This window comes from Ochotona princeps, chromosome 15 (genome assembly GCF_030435755.1).
Source record: "Ochotona princeps isolate mOchPri1 chromosome 15, mOchPri1.hap1, whole genome shotgun sequence".
NCBI lineage: Eukaryota > Metazoa > Chordata > Mammalia > Lagomorpha > Ochotonidae > Ochotona > Ochotona princeps.
The window spans coordinates 6,860,536-6,887,023 of record NC_080846.1 but is presented as its reverse complement, the minus strand read 5'-3'; the positions used below and the strand labels follow the sequence as shown (position 1 = coordinate 6,887,023).

General features: G+C 58.0%; 1 protein-coding gene across 1 annotated transcript; it reads right to left on the bottom strand.

Annotated features, from left to right (window-relative positions):
• Positions 1-675: 675 nt before the first annotated feature.
• Positions 676-25,887, bottom strand: CARD10 (caspase recruitment domain family member 10). Its single transcript, XM_004589528.2, has 21 exons — positions 25,575-25,887; positions 25,152-25,403; positions 23,973-24,110; positions 21,896-22,221; positions 16,888-17,079; positions 15,949-16,104; positions 15,224-15,349; positions 12,586-12,777; positions 11,056-11,190; positions 10,297-10,412; positions 9,540-9,568; positions 9,021-9,144; positions 5,096-5,255; positions 4,781-4,892; positions 4,219-4,462; positions 4,029-4,098; positions 3,179-3,281; positions 2,061-2,219; positions 1,838-1,953; positions 1,244-1,356; positions 676-1,097 (listed from the first exon to the last, which is right to left on the bottom strand). Exons 1-21 carry the CDS (start codon positions 25,738-25,740, stop codon positions 863-865), a joined length of 3,264 nt encoding a protein of 1,087 aa, XP_004589585.2. The 5' UTR covers positions 25,741-25,887; the 3' UTR covers positions 676-862.
• Positions 25,888-26,488: the final 601 nt, after the last annotated feature.

Below are 26,488 nucleotides of genomic sequence, written 5' to 3'. Positions count from 1 at the left end.
CAAATGGGAGGGGAGACAAGGAGGCGCCAGGCCAGGGATAAGTAGAGAACACAGCCATCTATGACACATGGAGTTTAATGTTTTGTAGTGTGCAGCTTCCCAGTGGGAGCGGCCTGCGAATGAGACCTGCAAATGGGTGTTTGGGTATGTCCCCCACTCACACCTTTAGCAGAGCAAGGTGCAGGGCGAGGGGCAGCCGCTGCAACATGTGGTCACTGGGAACACACACGTCAGCACCTGCACATCCCAGGGTAAGAACATGACATTTACACAGGAGACAACCACGGACAGGTGAACCACGGATGGGTGTATGCCCCGCCCACACCCTTGGCAGGGCAGGCTGTGACACACGGTCACTGGGAATACACGCATGTCAGCACCCGCGTATCCCAGGATGAGAACATGACATTTACACAGGAGAGAACCACGGACGGGTACATGCTCCACCCACACCCTTGGCAGGGTGGGGCACAGGGCACTGGGAAAACACATGTGTCAGCACCCTGAGTGTCCCAGGGTAAGAACATAACTTTCACACAGGAGAGAACCATGGACATCCATCCACACGAGGAGCCAGGGCACACGTGGGCACATTGGATTCATGTGGTGGTTCACACAAGAAACATCACAGCCTTGAGTTTTCCTGTGGAAACAGGCCAAAGACATGGGAGGCCTGGGGCAGGGACCAGAGAGACCTGAGCCTGCACGTGAGAACCTGGGTGTGCAAGCCATGTGCACAGGGTGAGAACTTGGCCTCCGTGGCAGGGGATCTGAGCAGCGAGCACCACACCCCGTGGGCTCCCAAGGGCCACGTATGAAGTGAGGTTTCAAAGTCCAGATGCCACCCAAGGGCGTGGCTCCCTCAGGCCTCGCTGCTGCTCTGACAGCCTCGGCTGCTGCCTCGCTCCACCCACACGAGGCGGGCCTGCTCCTGCAGAATGCGGCCACGGACCACCTTGGCCAGCTCCTCGGCATGAACCCAGGCGTGGGCAGGCACCTGCACCCAGGAACAAGGCAGTCCCCAGAGCGCCTGCTCCGAGATGCGGCACTGACGCAGCAGCTCCGAGTCCCGCCAGCCTGGCCGGCCCAGCAGCCCCCTGTGGAGAGAGAACATGGGGCATCAGTGGTCAGGAAGGGGCCTCTCCACACCCCCAAGGCAGATGGCAGAAACCACGGAGAGGCCATGAGAGAAGAGGCACACACAGACAGGTGGAGACAGCAAGAGCCACGGGCATCGCCGCACCTGACTTCACGAACGTTCTTCTCGGTGACTTCCACGTGGATGATAATGGGGTAGATCTCGTTGTGGACCAGCTCCCGCACGCCCCGCGCGCCCAGCTCCAGCAGACAGTGTTTCTGCTTGGAGGAGCGGGAGGCACACTGTACTCCCGGCCTCCCCAAGGCCCTTGCCCAACCCAGGTGACCCATGTCACGGCTCCCATTGCCAAGTCCTGCTTCACCACCCCCCACACCCAGCAGGTGTCTAGGCAGCAAGCAGAGAACCTAGAATGGAAGACCTGGGCACTCTGGTGGCCTGGAGGAAGGTCCATGTGGCATATCTCCTACCCACCCTACCACCTACAGCCCCGTCAGCTCCCAGACAGAAGCAAGTACAAGAGCAGGAACAGACAGCCCTATGCCTGTGATCCACTTGAGGGCCCTATCCCACCCATGTCTCAGGTGAGGAAAACTGAAGACCACAGCAAGGAAAGAGTCTGCCTGGGGACCCCAGCACCACATGAGCAGCAGAACAGGGTTGGCCTCCGGCTCTCACACCCAGGAGAGGAGCCACCTGTTCTAGCCCAGTCCCATCCCCACCACTGGCCCCCGTACCTACCTTCCCAACTGACTCCTGGATGGCACGGATCCTGCCACCCAGGCCAGGGGTGGCAGGCCGGGCCTTGGGGGCTCCAGGCGCTGATGGTGTACCCTGCTCCTCCCCAGACAGGCTTTCTACACAAGGAGAAGGAGAGAGTTAACCACCAAGAGCCATGGGCTTGGCTGCCCAGAACAACCCTTCCCCCACCCCTGACCCTCCCCTCCCAGGGATGCAGGCTCACCCGCAGGGCACACTTGGAAGTCCAGCCGGGAGCTGGGCAGGTCCAGCAGGTTGCGGATGAGTCGGGGTGCCAGGCACTCGGGCAGCAGCACCACGGGTCGCAGGGCAGACACCAGTAGCGGCCGCACCAGGCTGTAGGGCTTCAGGCTCCGCTCGGGCTCTGCAGCAGGGAAGGGGGCCAGAGAGGCGAGGGTACAGGCAGGGTTCCGGCTATAAGCAACAGCCTTGCCCTGCTAGTGTTCCATATATCCATCCTGAGTGCTGCTGTGTATACGAGCACACACATGCACACACATACACACCCTTGCAGGCTGCCCTCACTGGGATTCCTCCCTGAGCTTCCTGTCTCATCCCTGCCCCCTACAGGTCATTCTCTGCACAGCAACCAGATCCTGGAACTTCCCAGGTTCTGGGAGGAGGAGCCATAGCCCCAGTGCAAGAGACGGAGATGCAGCCCTGCACAGGGGAGCCCCAAGAAGTCCACCGCCACCTCAGTCCTGCTTTCCGCTGCCTGCAATCATAGGGCCCTTGCACACCTGGGTCAACCCCCCGCCCCGGACCCAGCTTCCCTTCAAGGCCAAACCACATGGGCAGGGACCCTGGCATGCACTCCTGACACACCCCTCCCTTGCTCCTGAATGTGTTTTTCTGCCAGCACCTGCCCCTGTCCAAGCCCTGCTACAGTAAACTCCATGAGGGGTCCTCGGGCCAACTTCAATGCACTCAGAGCTGGCATGCAACTCGCACGTGCCAGTTCTAGCATTCCCTTTTCCAGGAAGTCTTCCCTAACCACTGCCCCCACAGCCACCCAGGACTCCTCCCATGAGCCCCTTGTTCCTCATCTGGCCTGAGGCCTCCCCCCACTGCTGTGGGGTCCTGTAACCCCTGCCAACACACACGTGTGGGAGCACAGCTATACCACAGGCCCACACTCACACAGGCTCCACAGTCCAGTCCCACACAGGCACCTGCCACGTGGTCTCCTGCCACCAGGGGGCACCTATCCCTCAGGCCCCTGCCTTACCGCACCTCCACCTACCACAACAAGCTGTTCCAGACCAGAAGGATCACCAAGGCCAAGGGATCCCCAAACCCCAACCCTGGTACCTGTGCGCTCACCTGAGCAGGGCTCCAGCAGCAGCTGCTCTGGGGAGTCCCCTGTGGGCCCCCCCACCGGCTTGGGCCTCACCAGCCGTAGCTGGTCCAGGGCTCGCTTCTTTAGCTGGAGGGTGGGCGTGCAAGGAAAGAAACGGCACCTGAGAACTCAGCCCCACTCACTCCGAGGAGAGAATGGAGCAAAGGGGGTCCCACCGCAGGCCAGGGACACTGAGAGGTGGCCCAGCACAGCACCCCAGGCTGGGAAGAGGGTGACCAATCTGGGCAGCCCAGGGAAGCAAGGCTGTGGGAGTCTTACACGGGACTAAGGTTCCACTACACGATGGGAAGATAGAGGCCAGAGAGCCAAAGATCCCCAGAGAGACGAATTCTGGGATCCCTCCCAGGAAACAGGCAGTGTGAGCTGGGGTGGGAAGAGCAGTGAGCCAGCTGTCCGCATCACTGATGGGCACAGAATGCCACCCCAGCCCAGACATGAGCAAGCTGCTGCCATATAGTCACACCTGCCGCTGATGGCAAGTCAGCTCAGGCAGTCTGCCTCCCATGACTCTCAAGGGTCCCCTCAGTGGCCTCCCTCCGCCTAGGGGCACAACGGGGGGCTTACCCAGGCCTAGAAAGGGGACATGACTGCAGCCGCCTCTGAGCACTGCCCATCAACCATCACCTGCCTGGGGCAGTGAGCACCCCTGCTCTGTGGTGTACACAGCACATGAGTGATCAAGTCCCAAAGCAGAGTAACCAAGGGACCTCTCTGCCCTCTCTGCTCCATGGCTCCCAAAGAAAGCTCTCTCTTCACCCCTGCCCGCCCCTACGGCTCCCTCTGCTCCTCCCCTGCCTGCTCCACCCTGCTTACATTACTCCGGGGACTTCGGTGGCGGCTAGAGGGCAGACATTTCTCCTGGGCTTCCAGAAGCTGCTGGGCTCTGTGGGAGGGAGAGTTGGAGGTGTATTTGTCAGGGAAGGCGGGGCCTCACCAGAGAACACAGTGCAGGAAGGGCAGCGAACCCCATGCCGTTGGCCCCTGGCTCCCAGCAGTGCCTCACCTCTGGTAATTGGGCACGGTGCCCCGATCCAGGTCCCGCAGTGTGAGGGGGTCCACCCGCGTACAGTACCACTCCTGCCGCCGCTTGTATGCAGGGTCCACCAGCCGCAGGATCTCCTGGGCTTTCACGCACAGGGCATGGGGATCAGCCCGCTCGGGCAGGCTAAGGTTGGCTCGGATGTAGAAGGGCTCGGCCCCTGGGCCCTTTGCCCAGGCATCAAGGGCTTCATGGAAGGACTGGCAAGCTGGGTGGGGAAGCAAGAAGAGGAGGAGGGTGGTAAGGCCAGGGGTCAGGTCTGGCACTCCCAAGGTCGCAGCTACCAGGAGCCCACCTGCCCCTTCTACAAGCGAGCAATAGCTCCCAAGGTCACCAAGCCACTAGGGATACGCCCAGTTTCTCCCTTTGCTGCCAGCCACTCACAGCAGATAGCATGCTTGGACAGCACTACTGGGAGCCAGCCGACCAGCACTATTTGCTGGCCTCACTTTCTGCTGGCTGAGCCCTCTCTTGGACATCAGCTCTGATCTTTCAGGACTCACGAGAGTCCCCAGGGCCCACTTACCCTGGGAGTCCCGCAGGGAGGGGAGTGTGGACCACTGGCTCCAAGGCAGGGTTCTATGCTGGGCCTCTGGCTCCAGGCACGCCCCCTCATGGCCAGCTGTCTCAGCCCTTGGCTGTGAGGAAATGCAAAGTGAGTTTCCTACGGACAGGGCTGGAGGAAGACTGGGTGTGTGGGGGTGAGTGCACCTCATCACTCACAGGGCAGCCACACCCCACAACTCAAACCCCACTTCCATCCTCAGGATGCCCCCAGCCAGCCAGGATCTGCCCTGGTACTGTCAGTCTTTCCCAGCTCAGGAGGCGGAGTTTGCCTTACCTCTTGTGATTCAGTCCTGGCCGATCCTGGCCCAGACAGCACCCTGCGCACCACCGCCCCAGACCATCTGTCTCCAAGGAATGGCAGGCAGTCTGAGCCCTTGTCTGGGGACTCGGGTCCCCCAGGAGGGCTCCAGCCAGACACACGGATGGCCAGAGATCTGGGAAGAGAGAAGGGGGAGGGGGAGATAGAGGCCTGTGGGTCCTGTGACTCAGTTCAGCATTCTTAGACAAACCACAGTGACTCCATTCCCCAGGTATGCCCTGGCTGTACCTTAGGGCCACTGCACCTGCTGTGGCCTCTGCCCTTCCCCTCTGCTCCACCCTGGCCCATACTCCTCATCTTCACTCCGGTGTTCCCTTCTCCATCCGAAAGAGCCTTGGAACCAGCCTTGCTCCCACGGGGCAACAGAAGCCACTGTGCAAAGCAAGCCAGGGTCCTGGATGAAATGCGGTGAGGACCTAGGGGACCGGGCTGACCCCAGGTCCCTTTCGTGAGGCCCTGGTTATAGCATGGAAGTCATGTGGGAGGGGCGGCCAGCCTGGGGTGGGGGAGGCTGCAGGGAACTTAACCCCATCAATACCCTCTGGAGAGTGGGAAAGTTGGGGCCAAGAGGGCCCATCTCAGCCCCTGTCCTTCAGTCTACACAAAGAGAGTCAGAGTGGAGAGGCTGGGGCACCCCTGGGCAGGGCCGGCTGCAGGCCCTGCAGAGTCAGGAGGCCTGGCTTGGGCCTGTGGCTGGCAAAACATGGCAGAACACAGATAAACATGCCCTGACCGTGGACAAATGAACTGGTCACTTGTGGCTTGGTCCTCAGGATGACCAGGTAGAAGAGCAGGTGGACAAGAAAATCAGGACACAGGGCTGCGAGTGGCCCTCGTGTTAAGCAGCAAGCTGCCTGCCCACCTGGGGACAGCAAACTGCAGTCTCTGAGGCAGGCATGCATGCTCAGGGCTCTCTGGCTCCAAGGAACCTCCGCAAAGTTTAAGAAAAGCCACCCAGAGAGGACCTGCCTGAGCCACCAGCTCTCAGCCTCGTCCAACCCCTCCAGCCATGCCATGAGCCCATGTGATTTCAGTTCTTGGGGTTCCTAGTGGTGTGGCCAGGACAACTCTCACTGGCTGTGGTTTCCAAGGCACAGACAAGTGGCCAGTCCTGCCTCCCAGACCTGCCCTGCCCACCCCAAGCCTGCCCCACACCTCGCTCCCACCACCATGGAACTGGGACATCAAGGCTGGTGAACCCCAGCCCCGCCAGGGCTCTTCCTGCCAACGCCTACTACTAACTCCCCCGTGCCACCCAAAGATCTAGCTTAGACTCTCCAGAGTGAACAACACTGAGCGCTGCCGGAAAAGCTGCAGGACTACAGGGTCCAGGGACCAGGGTCCAGGCGGCAGCACCCTGCGCCCAGGCCCAGCAGACAAGCCGGTGGAGATGAGAGGAGGGAAGGCTGCCTTCTCTAACTCCTCCTAGGATTGAGCCAGCAGGGCCATCGCCCCCATATTAGTTAGAGACTGAGGCAACAGGAGGCATACCCTGCCAAGGGTGGCACCGCTGGGAGTGGCAGACAAGCACCAAGGAGCACCCAGAGGCAGCAGCCCAGGAGAGGTGAGCAAGGGCAGGGGACCAGCACCCTGACAGCCTACATCACCTGTCCCCAGGCCCCACAAAAGACAGGAGAGGAAGAGCAAAGGGACTGGGGGAGGGCAGGAGATGAAAGGCAGGGGTGAGGGTTCAGAGGAGGGGAACACCCCAGGAGCCTGAGGCCAGAAGCAGCCTGGGCAGACAAAGGCAGGCACAGCCAGAAGCAGCAATAACAATGGCCTGGGACTGAGGACAAACTCCTAATGTTCACTGAGCCTTCACAGTCCTCATCTGTGTAATGGGACTGAGAACAGCAGCCCCCCCAAGTGCTGGGAACTGAACAACCCCAGCCACAAGGAGCAGCTGGGAGCACATAGGGGCACAGGGGCAGAGCCCTCGGCACAGGCTTGGCGCTGCTGGATGGAGCCTAGGGGCTGCTGTCCCACACAGCAGTTAGGACAGCAGTTAGGGCATGCAGGCAGAGTGCCTGGGTCCCTGGCCCACTCAGTTTCCTATTCCAGCTTCCTGTTAACATACGCCAGGAAGGCAGTGGCGATGGCTGAAGCGTTTGAGTCTTTGCTACCCACGTGGGAGACTCAGATGGAGTTTGGGGCTTCTGGCTTTGGCCTCTGGCTGTTGCAGATTTGTTGGGGGAGGAGGGTCAACTAGCAGATGGAAGATCTTTCTCTCTCAAGTACATTAAACATTTCTATTGCTGAAGAAGAGATATCAGAACTCTGTCAATGACCCTAGGGGACAGGCACTATTATAACCCCATTTCACAGAACAGATGACTGAGGTGCTAGGAAATTGACTTGCCTGAGCCCTGGGACAAAGCAACAGAGCCAGAATTGGAGTCAAGGCAAGTGGCTTCCAAGCCTGCTCTCTACCAGGCCCCTACCCAGGCCTCTCACCTCCAGCTCTGCCCTGTCCCCCCCCCCGCCCCCCGTTTCCCTCTACCCTCCACCCACCGCACCAAGTGCTCCTTCCCTGGCGCCCTCCGCCCCAGGAACGGAGGTGGTGCCACATGAGCATGACTGACTGTGGGGCTGGGCCAAGCCTCTCCCTCCCTCCTCTGTATCCTGGAGCCCCCTGGACAGCCGCCAGGCCGCCCTGCTGCAGCCTGTGCCTGAGGAAGGGCTGAGGCAGGCAGGAAGGCAGGCACCTCCACCCCTTCCCCCAGAACCATGTCCTGCGCACGCACAAACAATGTCACAATGCTGTCGTCCCAGGCTCCCGGTGGCCGGAGGTGGGGGCGGGGGAGGTCAGGGGCCCAGACGCCAACCTAACCAAGCTGCTTCCCCTGGCCCCACGCCACCCCAATCTGTAGTCCGACCTGTCCCTCGGCCCAGCCTCCTCTACATTCCAGAGCAAACATTCAGTGCTGCCCACACCCCCTTGCAAACCCTAAGACAATGCAGACCTGGGCTGGGGTACTTATCAGCTGTGTGGCCTCAGGCAAGCTGTTAAACCTCTCTGGGCCTCCACCCTCTCCTCGAAAACAACAGAGACGAGCTTAACCGACTGTGGCCCAGCAGCCAGTAGCTGCAGAGAGCTCCAGGACGCCGAGGGTGGACAAGCCAAAGTCCACATTCCCAGCCTGACTTGGAGAGCCGGCTCTGGCTCGGCCCAGCCACCTGCCCCCACCTCCCTCTGCCCTCCCCTCTGCCAAACCGCAGGTGCCTCCCTGGCCAGCCACCCTCGCTGCCCACAGCCGCTCTCCATCCACTGCTACCAGCCTTGGACCCTGAACCCCAGCCCTTCTGAGAGCCACTGGCCCTAACAGGGACCACCATAGGCCAACACACAGCACGCCACCTGCCACACATTCTGTGTGGAGGAGGGAGGGGAGGTTTCCATTGCAGGCAGTCGAGGAAGGGAGAGTTAAGCTCCGCTCACAGCTCAGCAGGAAAGCCAGGTCCCGCTGGGAGCTCAGGCAGCACCAGTGGGGGCGGGGAGGGGGGGGACAAGGGCAACCTATCCTTGATACCTACTGTGCACTAAGCACCTACTATGTGCTGATGGCTTCACACACACACACACACACACACACACACACAGAGAGCTACATAAAAGCACATGCCCTTGTCTGATGAGAATATTGAGGCACAGGGAGAAGTGAGTGGGTCAAGCCACACAGGTGGCAAGTGGGAGTGACAAGCTCCCCAGTCCAAGCAGTCAGTATCTGAAGACCTTGTGGCTGGGCCAGGTTTGGCCCCACCCCCTCTGCTTCACCCCGCCCCCTCCACCTCGCCCCGCCCCTTCCACCCCGCCAGGTCTCCTCCACCTCCGGTCATTGGGAGCCCAGGCCCAACACCTCAGGCCCCACAGCCACAGTACCTGTTGAGGAGATCCAGGCCACCGCCCCAGGATAAGGGACCTTCTGGCTTTCCCAAAGGCCACACACTGTCAGAGGAGGAGGAGGAGGACAGACCCGGGGACCAGGGCTTCAGTGTCACACTCCCTGGGGAGGAAGGGAAAGGAGAAGCTGGGGAACTGGGAATGGTGCAGCCCCGTGAGCAGGGCTAAGGCCCGACCCAGCCCAGGTCCTGGAAGCTCCAGGGGTACACGGCACACCCTCCTCCCCCAACCCTCAGCCCAGCCAGGGGGACCCTCATACTCCCTGGAGGCTGGGCGTCTGAGTAACAGGGTGACCTATCATTGCACAGCCAGGGAGGAGAGCATGGAACGGCTCTGGGCTCACCAGACCCAGGGACTGCACCAGATCCCAGGGGCCTCAGTGAGTGCAGACACAGACCCAGGGCAGAGCAGGTGACCCAGGCCTCTGGTAGCTTGCAAAACCCTCATCACCACCACCCTACCCGGCCCAACCCTGCGTGCAGTTCCCGGCCTTGTCACCTGTGATGTCTGACATGCTGCTGAAGGACCTGCATGGAGACAGGGTGGGACAGAGGAGGAGGTCCAGTGAGACTCGGCCCCACTCCTTCCTCCCACCCACACCCCACCCTGCCCACCAAGGTCCCACAGTCCCTAGCTCGCAGAGCCCCTACACTCACAGGGTAAGAAGCTAGTATGCTGGCTTCTGCAGGGAGGCCACCCCTCCAGGAAGCTTCTCTGGACCTCTCAGCCCTTATCTCATTTGCCACCTCTGTGGGTTGTGGCTCAGAATTGTGCCATGCAACTTAGCCAGTGACCCCCCCATCATGACCCACTTACAGCAGACACAGAGCAAGCCTAGGGTGGGAACGGCCCCCCAGGGTTCAGCTTCTCTCTGGTCAGTACGTGGAAATCAAAGGGAACTGAACAGAGGAAGCAGTTGTGGAGGACAGGGCTGGGCACACCTGCAAGGCAGGACTCAGCCCAGCTTTGCCACCAATGCTTGGGCAAGTTTTCTGTATCCCCCAGCCCCAAGCACCAGCTTCCTCATGGGGTCAGCTTCCTTGTGGGGTGATGAACTTCAAGGCCTGACCTCCAGCGATTCCTCTTCGAGGCTTGCCCTAATCCTTGACCTCAGTCCCTCCTGGGAGTTGCAGGGGGCCTGGGAGGTAGTCGCCTGGATCCACTGAGGTGTCACTGGGGACACTGGAGGTAGCCACTCAGGACAAGGGACCTCACTGCCTTGGGCCCTGCTTGCCTGTCCCCCTAGGCTGCTTACCTCTTAGGGGGTGCAGGGTCCTCCTCGCGCTGCCGCCGTAGGATAGAACCGGCGCTGGGGGGAAAGGGCAGGATAGACAGCCGGTTGATCTCCTTCTCGCTGTCCGTGGCCTCCTCCTGTAATGACACCACAGGGTCCTGGTCACCCCACTGTCCAGCACTGTCTCCGTGCCATAAAGACACCTGGGTTCTGAAGCAGCGGAGTGGGCTGCAGGCTGACATGGGGTGAGTGGCTCCCAGGCCTGTACCACCTTAGTCCAGGGTAAGATAAAGAAGGTGCGTGGTAGGGCAGCTATTGGGCACAGCAGTCACTTGGGACATACACAACACAATCCGTGAGAAGAAATTGGAAGTTAAAGCTACAGCTGAGGGCACCTGTATGCTGTCACAGAGTGCTCTGGCCCAAGTGCCAGTTCTGCTTCCAAATCAGCTCCCTGTTAATACACACCCGGGGAGGCAAGTGGCAGCTCAAGTACCCAGGGTCCTGCCACCCAGGCGCGAGTCCCAGATGGTGTTCCAGGCTCTTGGCCTAAGTCTGGTTCAGCCCTGGCTGCTGCGGGCATTTGGGGAGCGTACCAGCAGATGGAAGCTACCTACTTGGCTAATACAGATACTTATGTTTTGAAAGGTGCTTGGTCTCCTGGGGTCTCAATGTATCTGCAAAATCGCGTCATGAGCCAACATGCACCCCATATTAGGAATGATTTAGATGTTATCAGCATTTGACCCCAATCTCTGGGGTGAGGTGGAGTGGGCTTACCGAGGTGAGGGGCTCAGAGCCACCCGTGCCAGCTGCATCACCGGCCACTTCCAGAACTCCCAGCGGGGAGGGGAACTCACTGAGGCTCCAGGTGCTGCTGAGGTTGGAGCAGAGGGAATGGGAAGAGGCACAGGCCTGGGAAGGGAGAGGAAGAGGAGAAAAGAGGAGGTGAGGCATGCTGGCCCAGGCAGCCAAACCATTTACTGGGCACCTGCCCTGCACCAGGTCCAGGGAAAAAGAGCCAGGGCATGAGCAGCCAGATCCCTGCCTTCATGGGCTCCCAGACTATACAGGCAGAGCAGCTGGACCCCAGCAGGGAGATGAACAAAATGACCTCAAGCCATAGAACAGCAGGCAAGTACTAGGGACATGGAGTCCTCCTGAGCCCCACCCAGCCTGGCAGCATCAGCATTTTCCAGGAAAAGTGGGAACAGCCTGGGAGGAGGGTCCCAGCTGCCAGGACAGCATGTGCAAAGGCCCTGAGGCAGGACTGTGCCACATTCTAGAAGTCGGAGAGCTGTGACTCAGTTACAGGCCACAAGGAGGAAGGCTTAACCTGCCGGGGCTCTCCAGCAATGAAAAGCGGGTAGAGCTCAGAACAAGACGAGCACTTCAGGGGGCAGTGCATTAAACCTCCACCTAGGACGCCAGCACCCAACAGGAACACCAGTTCGAGTCCCAGCTGCTCTGTTTCTAATCCTGCTCCCTGCTAATGCACCTGGAAAACCAAGTGGAGAATGGCCCAAGTGCTTGGGTCTCTATCACCCACATGAGATGCCCAGTGAGTTCCTGGCTCCTGGCTTAACCTTGCCCAGTCCTGGCTATTGCAGCCATCTGGGGAGGGAATCAGCTGTTGGAAGATCTCTCGATCTCTCTCTCATTTCCCAATTCTTCAAGTAAGTAAATAAAATCTTTATTTTAAAAAGCACACTGAGGATTTAACAAGCAAAAGTCAGGTTCACAACAGTTCTTTTCTACACCCCATTGCCTCTAACATGCAGCCCACTGAGCTAACCTTTTTTGGGAGGGGGAGTGGGTGGTAAATTTCTTTTTTAGCAGTTTTTAACAGGTTTACTGCAGTCCACAGACACAATTCTAAGAAAATAACGATGAACTCACCTTTGTGCAACCCAAGAGACAAAAGTCAAGATGACTTCTGGCCGCCACAGAGGAGCCAGTGTCAGACTCAGAAAGAACTTGGGGTCACTCCACACTGGCTGGTGGCTGTGTGACCTCCAGCAAACCCCTGACCCTCTCTGGGCCCCCTGCAATGAGTGGATGAGACTGGCTGGTCTCTAAAGGGCTCTTAAGTCCACAGCAGACAGGACTAGCTGGTCTCTGAGGCCATGGTTTGCATCCCACTTGTTGGCAACCCAGCTTTCCTAAGGGAGTGACCCCAGAACCTCAGAACCCCACAGGCCCCACCCTGCTCACCAAGCCATACCCTCCCAGCATAGGACAGAGCATCCCAACCCAGCTGAGGTTTCCAGCAGGGCCCAGCTGGGCACCTTCCCAGGTCCCTCTGTTCACCTTGAGGCAGGACCCGCCCTGGGCCCGCTGCAACTGTGCCTCCAGCAGTGCCTTGGCACCTTCCAGGCTGGTGAGTGTGGTCAGCAGCTCGTCCCGCTCGGCCTCCAGGCCCCGCACCTGCTTGCGGTACTGGTCCTTCTCGATGAGGCTCTGGGAATACTGCAGCTGGATGCGGTCCCGGCTTTGGATGGCCTAAGGGGGAGCAGCAGGAGGCGGGCAGCTGAGGGAACGCTGTGCTTTTCCCCCAGCCTCCGATCATGAAGATGGGGACGGTCACAGGAGCAGCTGCGATCAAATGGCTGTTCACTTTGTGCTGGGACCATGCTATCAGCTCACTGAATCTTTGCATGTGACCACTCGACACAAGTACCCATCACTTACCGCAACCAGGTAGACAGATTTGAACCACACCACCCAGCAGCAGCTCCCACTCTCACCAACTCACCAAGAACAACTTAAAAACATTTCTGGGGTCTGGCACAGTGGTACAGCAACCTAATCCCCTACCTGCAGGGCCGGCATCCCATAGGGTGCTGGTCTGAGTCCAGGCTGCTCCACTTCTGATCCAACTCACTGCTAACAGTTCAGAAAGGCAGTGAAGGATGGTCTAAGCACTTGGGGCTTTGCACATGGGAGATCCAGAAGAAGCTCCTGGCTTCTGGCTTCAGACCAGTCCACCTCTGGCCATCGCAAACATTTGGGAAACAAACCAGCAGATGGAAGATTCTCCCCCCACCAACTAACTCTCTCTCTCTCTTCTTCTGTCTGTAACCCTTACAAGTAAAATAAACAAATAAATAAAACACTTCAAGGAAACCTACTGGATGCCACGTGCATTTATTTATTTATTTATTTAGTTAGTTAGTTAGTTAGTTATTTTTATTGGAAAAGAAGATTTACAGACAGAAGGAGAGACAGAGAGAAAGATCTTCCATCCCTGGTTCACTGCAAAGGACGGAATCAATCCAAAGCCAGGAGCCAGGAGCTTCTTCCAGGTCTCCCACATGGATATACGGGTCCAAGGCTTTAGGCCATCCTCTACTGATTTCACAAGCAGAGAGCTGGATGGGAAATGGAGCATCTGCGACATGAACAAGCACCTATATGGCACTTGGAGGGGAGGATTAGCCAATTGAACTATCATGTCAGGCTCACCAGATGCTTTCTTCATAGCATCCTCCCTGGAGGAGCCAAGTCCCACCCACCGCATCCTAAGTGTGGCTGCCCACAACAAAGACCAGGTCACCGAGCGTTAGACACACAGCCACCAGTCACTGCCTTGGCGGGAGCTGGGTGCCAGGCACCCAGTGTGGCTGGGAACAATCTGGTGACAAAAGATTCCCAGGCCTCACCTCAAAGTATGAGAACATTCCAGGGAAGAAACCCAAATTCACACGCTGCCACTTCAAGGCCCACTCCAGTGTATAGACTTGAACTCCTCTACCAAGACAGAAATGCGGTCAAGGACAAAATCCTCCTACCCTCCCCCATATGAGGAACCTCATCCAGGAGGCCCACGAGGCCTCAAGGAACAGGCCCAGGATCATCAGCTCTCCCCACTGCCTCCAGTCTCAGCAAGTGACAAGGGCCTGGGTGCCAGGCACTGGGAATCAGTCTTGGCAGATCTTCTTCATCAGCAAATATTTGCAAATACCTGCTGTGTCAGCTCTGTCTTCAGGTGCAGAAAACAAGGATGCCAGGCCTAACTACCCAGCTGGCACAGGGGCTCAGGTGAGCAGAGGGGCCCGGGGAACAAGGCTGGTACGCCCAGCACACGACGGCTGAGCTGTGCTACACACATACACCATTCAGTGCACTGCTGACATTCATGTCTACAACCCTGGATGCACCTGCTCCACTCATCTTACAATGTTTTCCTGCAACGCCAGCATCCCACACTGAAGTGCTGGTCTAAGTCTCAACTGCTCTACTTCCAATCCAGCTCCTTGCTAATGCACCTGGGAAAGCAGCAGAGGATGGTATAAGTGCTTGAGCCTCTGCCACTCACATGGGAGACCCAGATAAAGTTCTAGGCTCCTGGCTTTGTCCTGGACCAGCCCTGGTCCTTGCAGTCATTTGGAAGTGAGCCAGCAGATAGGAGATCTCTCTCTCTCTCTCTCTCTCTCTCTCTCTGACACTGCCTTTCAAATAAACAGGGAAACAGCACAGTAGCACAACAAGCAACCCTCTACCTGCAGTGCCAGCTGTCCCATATGGGTGCCTGTTCCAGTCTCAGCTATTCCACTTCCGATCGAGCTCCCTGCTTACAGTCTGGGAAAAGCAGACGATGGCCCACAGCCCTGGGCCCCAGCACCCATGTGAGAGGCCAGAAGCAGCTCCTGGTTTTGGCCTGGTCATTGTAGCCATTTAGGGAGTCAAGCAGGGGATGAGAGATCTCCATCTCTCCTCTCTCTGTAACTCTTACTTTCAAATAAAAACAAATACTGAATCTTTAAAAAAAAAAAATAAGTCTTTACAAGTTCAATCAATAAAAGGTTTCAGGAACCTACTCTGGGCCTGAGGCTTTCGTCACTGCATCCTGATTGATGGAGAATCCAGGAATCAAGCCCCACCCACCACCTGCCAAACAGCCGGCGGTGTACCAGGCCCTGACACCACACCGTGGGCCAGCCCTCACCTGGTCCCGCTCCTTCTCGATCTCCTCCAGCTGGGCCAGCACGGTGGCCATGCGGTGCTTGTAGAGGTCACAGTCCTTCTGCAATGTGCGGTGTTTCAGCCGCAGGTCCTCCATCTCCTGCAGGTACTGCGGGCCAGTGTATAGGCTCAGACCCCAAGTCCGGGAATGGGAAACGCAAACCAGCCTGTGGCCGGCAGGTCAGAGGACAGAGGCCTGAGCCCCAGGAACAAGTGCCCACCTCTTCAGCAGGAATGCAGACCTCACCTCAATGGGCCTCAATAGCCTCATGTGTAAAATGGGTGGAACAGCACCAAAGGCCTCCATGCAGGGCCAGCCTCAGCCTCAGCCTCCCCATGGAACCTGCAGCCTGTACCCTGAGCCCACTCTGCCCCTGGTCTCACCTGTGGACTTAGCCACTTAACCATTTGCCTGCCACACTGCTGGTCCCCCAGGGCCCAAAGTCATGGTCCTCAAAAGCAAGACCTCTTTATATTCACTGATGTGTCTCAAGCACCCAGAAGCCTCCATCAGTATAAGAACAAAGGAATGCCCGAATCCTGACACAGCACCTGCAATCAACAGGTGCCCGGGAAGACTGCCAGACATGCACAAAGAGGTCCCTCCCACCCACAGGCACCAGGCATGAACACAGGCAGTTAAGGGCTGTCGGCAGGGGTGAGGGAGGAGGGGGAAGGTCAGGGCAGATGGGATGAGGGGGTCACCACCTTGTCCCGCAGCTCCTCGGCCCACTGCAGCTCCCCCTGCACGGTCAGCAGCTTCTGGCACAGCTCCTGCCTGCTGTCCTGTGCCTCCCGCCAGTCATGCTCCAGAATGTCCAACAGGATGCGCTCGGAGCCTGGGGCCCCTGGCCGGCTCGCCTCCTGGAGATTAGGGTTCAGGACCACCTCAGCAGCTGGCCCAGGGCCCACCTTGGGGATGGGGAGGAAGGCGGGGGGACACACTGCCCTCAGCCCCCACCCACTAGCTCCACCTTCTTGGCGCAGGCCTGGACCTGCTACCCCACCCTCACTCCCATCCCCACCAAGATATGGGTGTGGCCCTGGCAGACCCTGACTGCCCTCCAGGGGATACCTGGGCTCTCTATGAGGTAAGGAGTGCAGGCTGGGCGAGTACGGCCAGATCTCTTGTTTCTAAACAAGAACCAGGCCCACTCCTCTTGCTAGCTCCCACCCAGCACGCAGGACCCAACAGGTCATTCCCAAGGCCTCCATCCATGACCCTCACAAGGGGGCTTCATGGGACTGAGCCCAGACAGGAAGGCCCTGGGCCCAAGTTCATTGCCCCAGTCCCCCATCTCCACCAAGAACCCCAAACCCAAAAGCATCCTAGCCAGGAAGCACCCATGCTGTCAATCCCAGTCACAGGATACCAGGCAAGCTCCAGGCCCACCCAGACCATGGAGACGTCCATCTTGCCAGGGCCACGGGCCCCTCTACAATCCCAAGAATAGGGGAAGCACTCAGCCCTGACTCAGATGCACAAGTCCCTGGACCAAACAACATCTGCTAAGGACCCTCAGCTTAGACAAGAGGGACGGCAAGGCCCCTGGCTAGATCTCAGACTGCTGGATTCGGACCCTTTACGCCTAAGAAGGACTAGTGAGAAGCAGGGGTCACCCACACCTGACAGCCAGGCCCCAGTACCTGCTGCAGGCCCTGCTGCAGCTCCTGCAGTGATGCCGTCAGCCGCTGGTTCTCAGCACGCAGCTCAGAGACAAGGTCCACGCTGTCCAGCTCCTTCTCCTTCTCCTCAGTCCCAGGAGGAGGCCCCCTGGCCCTGCGCAGCAGCGTGCACTCTTCCTCCAGCCGGCTTACCTTGAGCTTCAGCTGGTCCACCTGGGGCCCAAGATAGGGGTTAGGCCAGAGAAGCAGCAGCTGGTAGCTCCGGCAAGCTCACTGGGCATGTGCATATGATAAAAGGGGGGCACTAGGCAGAAGGGCTCCCTGGATTGGCCAGCAAAGAAGGGACAAGCAGAGCATTGAGGACACAAATAAGGAGTAGGAACGAAGGCCACAAGGCCACAAGGCCAAGGCCACCACCCCCAGGGGGCACCTGCTTCAAAGACAGGTAGATAAATGAGTGGCATCACTGCTAGTTTGGTCACACACACACACACACACACACTTCTGACACCAAGCGTCATTAATGTAGCCCAGGATTATCATGATGGGAAGGGGGAATGGAGGAGGAGGAGAAGGAGAAAGAAAAAGGTAAAGAGGAGGAAGACCATGACAACAACTGCCTCAGAACAAGTGAATCTGAGCTGGCACAGTGGCTCAACAGGCTAATCCCTCATCATGCAGTGCCAACATCCCACATGGGAGCTGATTCTATTCCTGGCTGCTCCACTTCCCATTCAGCTCCCTACATGTGGTCTGGGAAAGCAGCGAAATATAGCTCAACTCCTTGGAACCCTGCACCCACATGGACGACCTGGAAAAAGCTACCGGCTCCAGGCTTCAGATCAGCATCAGATGGAAGATCTGTCTATGCCATCTGCCTTTCAACCACATGTCCCCTCCTATCCGATCTCCAGCTCCACACAAGCCTATCTGTACCCAATTCTTCCTTCAGAAACTTTTGGGGTCAGTCTTATGGCACAGGGGGTTGGGCTGCCACCGGTAGCACCCACATCCCCTATAGGTACTGGTTCAAATTCTGCCTTCTCCACTTCCAATCCAGTTCCCTGTTCATGTGCCTGGGAAAGCAGCAGAGGATACCCCAAGTATTTGGGCTCCTGTTCCCATGTTAGAGACCCGGATGGAGCTCCCGGTTCCTGGCTTGAGCCTAGCCCAGCCCTGGCTGTTGAGGCTGTTTGGGAAGTAAACAAGTAAATGAAAGATTCTCTCCCTCTCTCTGTAACTCTGCCTTTCAAATAAAGAAATCGTTAAAAAGAAAATCCCTAATGACCTCAGCTCTAAAGCCACATCCTATGGTTTGTCCCCCACGAGACCTGCCCGGCCAGGGTTCCGAGTCCAATTGGACAACTTGCTGGGCTCTGTCACCCTGAATCTCTTCTCTCCCATGAGCCTCAGTTTCCCCACTCCCCAAATCAGTGCAAGACTCAAACCAGACAGGGACGGGCAGAGGCCGCTGTCAGCAAACAGGCAGGCTGTGGAGCTACCACCGGTCTGACTGAGCTGTCTGCCCCACTCTAAGTCACACCTCCATGTCCTGAGGGGTCACGCGTTCTGTGAGTGCAGCCAGAGCCTGGCTGGGGGCTGGCACGGGGAGCGGGAGTGTGCCAGGCCAAGGGTTGCCATGCATGACTGGTCTGCTGAGCTATGAGTCTTCTCAGGCAGGGTCATGTTCCAGGTGCGTGTGGTGGGGTCTGAGGTGGCCAGATGGGTGATAAGGGAAGCAGCAGGACGCAGGCAGTAAAAAGAAGCCTTTGTTGGGCAAAGGTCTCCCCGTGACCTCTGGGGCCATCCTCAGCTGTGCCAGTGTCTGGTGCCCTAGGAATGCCCCAGTCCCTCAGGCATCAGAGCCTAGAATGGCACAAACCCAACTCCCCACACAAGGAACTGGAGGCGGAGGCAGGTCCATCCGCTAATTAGCTTTCCACTCCTCCTCCGCCAGAGACTCGAAGAAATCCATGACTCCCACATTCCTTTCCACTCACAAAACGTGCTTTGTGAGCCGCCAGAGGCTGACAACAGCGCTGGCTCAAGGACAAGCAGGGCCACGCCCTCCACCTCCCCCGACGCATACACCTCCCCGCACACAACCCCAGCACCCACAGCCGCACACCACCATCTCCTGCAGCCACGGCTTCCCTGAGGAGTTCACAGCAGCGGCACACCTGTGGAGTCCTCGCCCCACCACCAGGAAACAGGCATTTAATCCAGGCGTACCAACTCACTGAGCACAAAATTACAACGTCCGGGCCTTTGGTTTATGTTGCTTGGAAATAACAGCTCATTAAATTTGCACCTTATAAAACACAACATTCAATCAGCCACCACGCACCTGTCCACAGAGGGATGGAACCCAAGCTGCCTAGCCTAGGGCTGCTCACATCCACCTGCAATATCTTGGTTTATTTTGTGGAAAAATAAAAAGAAGTAAATCTACAGTGGCCGAGTTTAGAGCAAATCTTACTGACTTCATTCCACCACTCACCTCAGAAACAGCGGCCACACCACCGGCCTACTGGCAGACAGCCCTCCCCAGGTGTCCCCTGAGTCCCTCCAGCCCCCCACAACCCCAAGCAGTGGCCACTGTGGAGACCCAACTCACAATTACAGCAACCCCCAAGGGAGGTGCCCCACCCACTCTGAGCAACAGGCTGCTTTCTGCCCAACCTCACAGAAGCCCTATGTCTGCTGCAGAGAAACGGGGACCCCCGCAGGAGAAGACAGGGGACCCCACTCTCCCTCCCCTGCCACCCTCTATGTCTCCACAGCTCTAACAGCAAGGTCACAAAGTCTTCAATCTGGGGACAAGGAAAAGTGCAAACTTTTCTATGCCTCAGTTTCTTCCACAGAAACGGGGTACACAGAAGTACCCATCCCCAGCATGCACGCACAAAAGGTTGCCAGAGAATGGAGAACGAAGGGAATGTTCACGTGTGCTCACTGGGGGAGTGCTCACTGAGGGTGTGCTCACTGAGGGGGTGCTCACTGAGGGGTGCTCACTGAGGGTCTGCTCACTGAGGGGTGCTCACTGAGGGTCTGCTCACTGAGGGGTGCTCACTGAGGGGGTGCTCACTGAGGGGTGCTCACTGAGGGGGTGCTCACTGAGGGGGTGCTCACTGGGGGAGTGCTCACTGGGGAAGTGCTCACTGAGGGGTGCTCAATGAGGGGGTGCTCACTGAGGGTGTGCTCACTGAGGGGTGCTCACTGAGGGTAGAACCTGCTGCAGTGGAGGAGGAGTATCTTTGCCCATGACCCCTGCTGGAAAGATGAGGAAACTGAGTCACGCAGAGGGAAGGCTGACCTTTGCCATGCTAATGGCGAGCAGCAGAGCAGGGCCTGGGACCTCAGAAACCCTCAACCTTGGGGCTAGTGTTGTGCAGCAGCAGACTAAGTCACTGCCACCTGCAAATGGGTACAGGATGCCAGTTCAAGTCCCAGCTGCTCCATTTCCAATTCAGCTCCCCGTTCACGCACCTGGGAAAGCCACAGAAGATGGGCCAAGTGCTTGGGGCCTGCACCTGTACAGGAGATCTGGAAGGAGAGCCTATCTCCTTATTACAGCCTGGCCCAGCCCTGACTGCTGCAGGCATGCAGGAAAGGAAGCTCACACTCTCTCTCTGCTTCTCAGATATAGAACTAAAGAAAGCAAACACCAGGCAGCCCCTCAGACAATGGCCTTCTGGTCACTCAACAACCCAGCCACCAGCGCACAGCAGAAGCAGTGACCTACACCCAAAATGAGCTCCACACCCCAGCTCAGGGCTTCCCCCCGGGGGGACACCAACCACCCAGCTTGCACATGCCCAGGTTCCTGCACAGCGGGGCTCCCCCACCCCCACAGCCAGCACGTGGGCTCCTGACAACACTGCTCCACACAACACTGAAGCCACAGTCCTGGGCTCTGCTGCACCTTGCACAGCGAGGCCAGAAAGTGCCTACTGTGTGCCGCTGGCACCCTGAAGCCTTTGACAGAGATTAGCTCATTAAACCCTCAGGACAATGCGTTGAAGAGTCAAATACCAGTGTAATCCCCACGTTAAATCCCAATGAGAAGCCAGAAAAGTGCAGTTTGGCATTGCTGCCTGGGAGATAGGATTAAGAAAAATGCCGTTAGCCAGCCAGCCAGCCAAGGAGTAGTCTGATAGCGCCAGGGAGAGGAGGGCAGCACCCACGCCAGGCAGACCACGTCCAAACCCAAGCTGTGCCACCCCCTGGCTTGGACCAGCAGCAAGCTTTTCACCCACCTAAGCCTCAGTATCTGCATGACAAAACCAGAAACTGGAATGAGGTAGCACAGAGGGTAAAGCGACCACCCTCAAGGCCGGCATCCCACATGGGCAGCAGTTCAAGCCCCAGCTGTTCCGCTTCCAATCTAGTCCTCTACTAACGCACCTGGGAAAGCAATGGAGCATGGCCCAAGCACTTGGGACCCTGCACCCATGTGGAGACCTGGATAGAGTTTTAGGTTCCTGGCTTTGGCCTGGCCAGCCCTGGTTGCTGCAGCCGTTTGGAGAGTGAACCAGCAGATGGAAGATTTCTGTCTCTCCCTTGCTCTGTAATTCCACCTTTCCAATACACAAATAAATCTTCATTTAAAAACAATTAGCCTGCTATAGATTTACTCGATTTCAGGTGCCACCTGCAGCTGCCTTGGCAGAGCCAGATGCAATGATTTAACCAGCCTTCTATGGCTGGCAGCTTGGATACTCCCCACCTGGACTCTGTCCACCTGAGATCTGTACCACCCCATAGTCCAGCCATGACAATGAGAAATGTTCCCAGATACAGCCAAAAGCTTCGGCCCATCAAACTCACCCCCAGTTGAGCATCACAGCCATGAGGTCACAGTACTCCATAACCCCAGACCTCAGATGGGCAAACTGAGACCCAGGGCAGCAGAAGTATCTGTCCACAGCCAAAGAACATGCCAGGAGCCAGCTACCAGATGGCTAGTTGGCCAAGGCCACTCCTCTTCCCCACCCAGCCCCACCACGGACGCAGCCCCAGGGCCTACCGCCAACTGCAGGTCTCGACTACGTAACACAGCCGAGTTCTTCTCCTCACTGAGCTGGGCCAGACGCATGGCGATCATGTAGTTCTCATCCTTGAGGCGCAGCAGCTCCAGGCTGCCGGCCTCCCAGTCCTCCCGCAGCCGCTGGCAGCGCTCTTGCGCCTGCTGTTGCTCCCGCAACCGCTGCTCCAGCCCGGCCCGCTCCTCCTCCAGTGCCCGGCCGCGTGCCTGCAGCTGCTGCTCCCGCTGTAGCTGGCTCTTGCGGGCGTCCCGCAGCCGCCGCACCTCGGTCATCAAGAACTGAGTTAGGCCCTCAGGCCCCTCCTCATCTGCAGGGACAGAGAGCCAGGTCAATGGCCAGAACAGAGAGCCAGGTTCACTCCAACAAGTGGAGTGGGGGTGAGGGGAGAGTAGCAGCCTGCATAGACAAACTCATGCTGTGAGAGCCAAGAGAATTTCTGGTCTGTACTTTGGTCATATGGGCTACTCAGAAGCCCTGCCTCCACCAGGTACCAGCTCCAGGAACTAGAAGATAAAGGGTGAGCAAATGCATTGAAAAACTAAACTTGCACAAAGCCAAAGCTGTAACAAAGTTGTGAAGAGAAAAAGCCACAGAATGGAGACAAAGCAACAGAAGGGCTCCAGTGCGATACAGCCAGCTCCAGGCAGATCCGTAGGAAAAGGCAAACAACAGAATAAAAATATGGGCGGCAAACTATAATAAGCAAGTCTCGAAATAAAAATGGCAACAAACATGCAAAGATGTTCTAGCCTCCAGCAACAGTATCAGGCCTGATGGTTGTTAACTTCATTCTCTGTGCTAGACACAAATGTCAACTGTTTGCATCTCCATGACAACACTGTAAGGTAAATACTATTATTACACCAATCAGAGATATTTTTAAAAGGCTGATTGATTTGAACACCACAGAGATGGAGAAAAGGAAAGACAATGAGATTAAGAAAGATCTTCCATCCGCTGGTTCACTTCCCAAATGGCTGTAATGGCCATGGCTGGGTCAGACTGAAGCCAGGAGCCAGAAGCTTCTTCAAGGTCTCTGCATGGGAGGCAGGGGTTCCAACAATTGGGCCAGGGCCCGCTGATTCTCCCAGGTGCATTCACAGGGAGCTGGATTGGAAGTGGGGCAGCCAGAACATGAACTAGCACCCACATGGGATGCTGGCATTGCAGACCTGACTTGCTCTACCTGCAGCACCAGCCCTCCCTGTGCTAATTTTAAAGACAGGAAAACGGGAGGCCCATGAAGGTCAAGTCGTTTAATTGGTCATTTACTAAATACAAACACCACTCAATGAACTACAAACTTAGAATAGTAAAGTCACCTTCCAGACCCTGGACTGAAGAAAACATTCCTTTCTTTTTTATTTTTTCATTTATTATTTTGGCAAAAACATTTCTATTGGATTCTGGGTTTCACGAAGGTACAACACAGGTTCCCATTCGCAACAGGTGCAGTGGCTGTAAAATACAGACTCTCAGCATCCCTGTTTTTCAGCTCCCCACTCCCATGACACAATTTGTACAAAGACACAAACACATAAGAATGCTCCCAGCATCTTCGCAACGTGGCAAATCCAAATCCGGAACCAGCCCAGATGGATATCAACCAGGGAGGGGTTATGCGGATTATGTCACAACTTCACTAAGGAGCGTGAGACAGCCTTCCAACAAGCGTTAACAGAGATAGCTACAATCGGTGCTAGAATCAGGCATGTGCAATGCACACCTGACATTAGTGGTGCAGCCCATCTCACACGCATGTGAATGGGCAGAGTTCAAAAGGAGACATGCCCAGGCACAGCTGCAGAAAAAGTACAACCTCCTCCTTGGACCCTAAGGTGGGTTGGCGTCTCTTGGGTATGTTTAAACAGCCACTTCTGAGCTGCATTTGCCAGACATGGGGTGTCCACAAACAACCACACAGGCTCTGAGCTCAGGCTAACCAGAATGCCAGCCCCACCCTCTGCCACCTGAGGGATCTCACCCCCACCCCAAGGCAGCAGCCCAAGACGTTTTGCACCTCAGTTTCTCCATCTGTTCAACAGGAAAGCCACTCACCCAGGATCATGGAGCAGCGCTGGGCCGGCTCCCGGCCTGTGAGCAGCGTAAAATGTTCTGGATAGTAGAACTCCAGGGCTTCCAGGAAGGCCTCATAGCCCCTCTTGCCACGGCAGCGCAGGATGTCCATCAGGCGCCCTGGGAGGGAGCAGGGGTGGGGATTTCACCAAGAGTCAAGGGGACGGCTTCCCCTGCCATGCCCAGCTGCTTTCCCCACCAGGCTCCAGGGCCCACAACCCCAAGATTTTTCTGAGTTGGTGTCACACACACAGGGGCCTGTCCCAACACATCAGGGAAGTGAGCCCAGAGTTGGCCTGACCAAGAGAGCCAAGCACTCCACACGCTCTGCTCCATGGCACTTAAACTTCAACAGCCCCTTCCCCTGCCCACCCCATCCCCCAACACACACACACACACACACACACATAAAGATGTAGGCCGGTAAACCCCGCCTGCCTTTTCTTTGTTATTAGCCACTCTTTTAAGGCAGACAGATGTTTACTAGGCATGGAGAGCGAGACAGGCAAAACAGCAGGGGTGCCCCCTGGCTGGGTTACTCCTCAGATGCCCAGGATGGGTGGGCTACGGGCCTTAAGTCAGGAGCCAGGAACTCTATTCAGGTATTGACTGCCACACCTCTCCTTCAGCTGCCCTGGTCCCCTCCCAGATCTGGAGTCAGGAACCCTCCAAGGTGGGGTCTGTGTTAGCTGCTAGCAGCCTCCCTTTGCAACACCACGGCTGGCCTCCACTCCCCACGACAAAATACTTCCACTAGCCAGGGCCTGAAATTCCACCATTAGTCCTTCATTCCTTCGCCAGTTCTGGCCCACTGTGTGGGTGAGGAGACCATGGCAAAGCTGGCATGGTCCCAAGGACCCAGAGGAAGGGGGCAGACAGAAGCAAGAGGTCAAAGGGCATGGGGAAGATGCCATACCAGAAGACAGCGAGGCGTGGCCTGCACCGGCAGACCACAGCACAGGAAGTGAAAGGGAACCCCAAAGCCCTGCCACTGGGGCCATTCAGGTGGTTCAGACAGCAGGAAGGCGGGCATTCCCCACTAGTCCACTCAACCCACGCGGAGACCCAGGCAGGTGAGCAGAGCCCACCTGGCCCGAGCTCCAGGACCGTGCGCACTGTGTGCACCTCGGGGACACGGTAGGATCCCGGGCTGCGACTCACCGGTGCGGTTGACACGGCATGGAAAGCGGTAGGTGCTCAGCACCTCCTCCTCATCCTGCTCATCGATGACCCGGCACTGGCGCAGATACGGCGTGAGCTTGGCCGGGTTCAGGGCGCGCGTCAACCGGTGCCGGACACCCTCGATCCGCTCCCACAGCGCGTCCTCCTCCGCCTCGGACCCTGAGCCGGCCCCGGCCTCCTCCTCGGCCTCCCCAGCCTCAGTCCGGCCCAGCATGGCTGCGTCCTCAGGGTCTGTAGGAAAGAGGGGCGTGAGGTAGGTTAGCAGGGGCACTCTTCCCCGGGGTAGTTGGGGAGAGGGCCGGGGGAGCCGGGTGCGCCTGCCGATCCCAGCTCCGGGCGTCGCCTGCAGGCTGCGCCGCCGCCGGGGCCCCTTCTCCACACGGCCCCGCGACCGACTCTCACCCTTCGCGCCGCCGCCGCCTCGGGCTCCCCGGTCAGCGCTCGGGCGGCGGCTCCGGCGGCGCAGGGGGGCGGTGCCCTCGGGGCCCCCGGCTCCGCCCCCAGCTCCGTCCCCTTCGCAGTGGCCTTGGCCGTGGCCGCCGCCGGGGCTGCCCGGGCCCCCCAACATCACCGCGGCGGCCCGGACAGACAGTGTCCGACCGGCCAGCCGCCCCGCACGTCCGCCCGCACGCCCTCCTCCCGGCCGTCCGGCCGCGCGCCTCCCCCTGCTTCCTGTTTCCCGCCGGCGCTCCCGGCCTGGCGCGGCGGGGTCGGGGCGGCCCGCCCACACCTGCCCGGCCTCCGGGCAGGGCGGGTTGGACAAGCAGCTTGGTAGAGCCCACGCGTGTGGGCTCCGCACGCCCACCACGCGCTTAGCCCCGCAGAGTCGCGACCCGGCGCAGCATACAGCCTGACCCGGGATGGCCCCAGGGGGCACCTCCACCTCACGCAGCGTCACCCCCCAACGAACTCTGAATAGATGCCACACACCGGCCCACAGCCCTGTGGGAGACCGGAAAGGACCCGAGGTGTGAGCGGCGAGGGCTTCGTACCTTCCAGCGCCTTGTAGTCATGGTCAGCTGTGACGCTCAACTCAGGACAGCCCCTGGGTGGACAGCCAAGGGCAGGGACGCCTGCTCAGGGATAGACCCGTTCCAACCTAAGTCCTACCATAGGTGGGGACGGGGATCCCGCAGGTTTCAAAAGGTGTCCCCCAGGATGCATGCTTAAGGGTGTGACTAAAAGCCAAGGAGGGGGGTGGTTGGCACAAAGTTCACCTGGTGGCCTGTGGTTGGCATTGGCCCATCAGAGTTCACAGGGTTCGATTCCTGACTCCAGTTCCTGCCTCCAGCTTCCAGCTCATGCAGCCTATGGAA

Excerpts from the sequence above, each read along its gene's own strand:
- CARD10 (XM_004589528.2), bottom strand. The coding sequence starts at position 25,740 with ATGTTGGGGGGCCCGGGCAGCCCCGGCGGCGGCCACGGCCAAGGCCAC. Across the intron at positions 12,778-15,223 it reads TCGAGAAGGAGCGGGACCAG|GCCATCCAAAGCCGGGACCG; the intron begins GTGAGGGCTGGC and ends GCTCCCCCTTAG. Across the intron at positions 1,098-1,243 it reads AAGAACGTTCGTGAAGTCAG|GGGGCTGCTGGGCCGGCCAG; the intron begins GTGCGGCGATGC and ends CTCTCTCCACAG.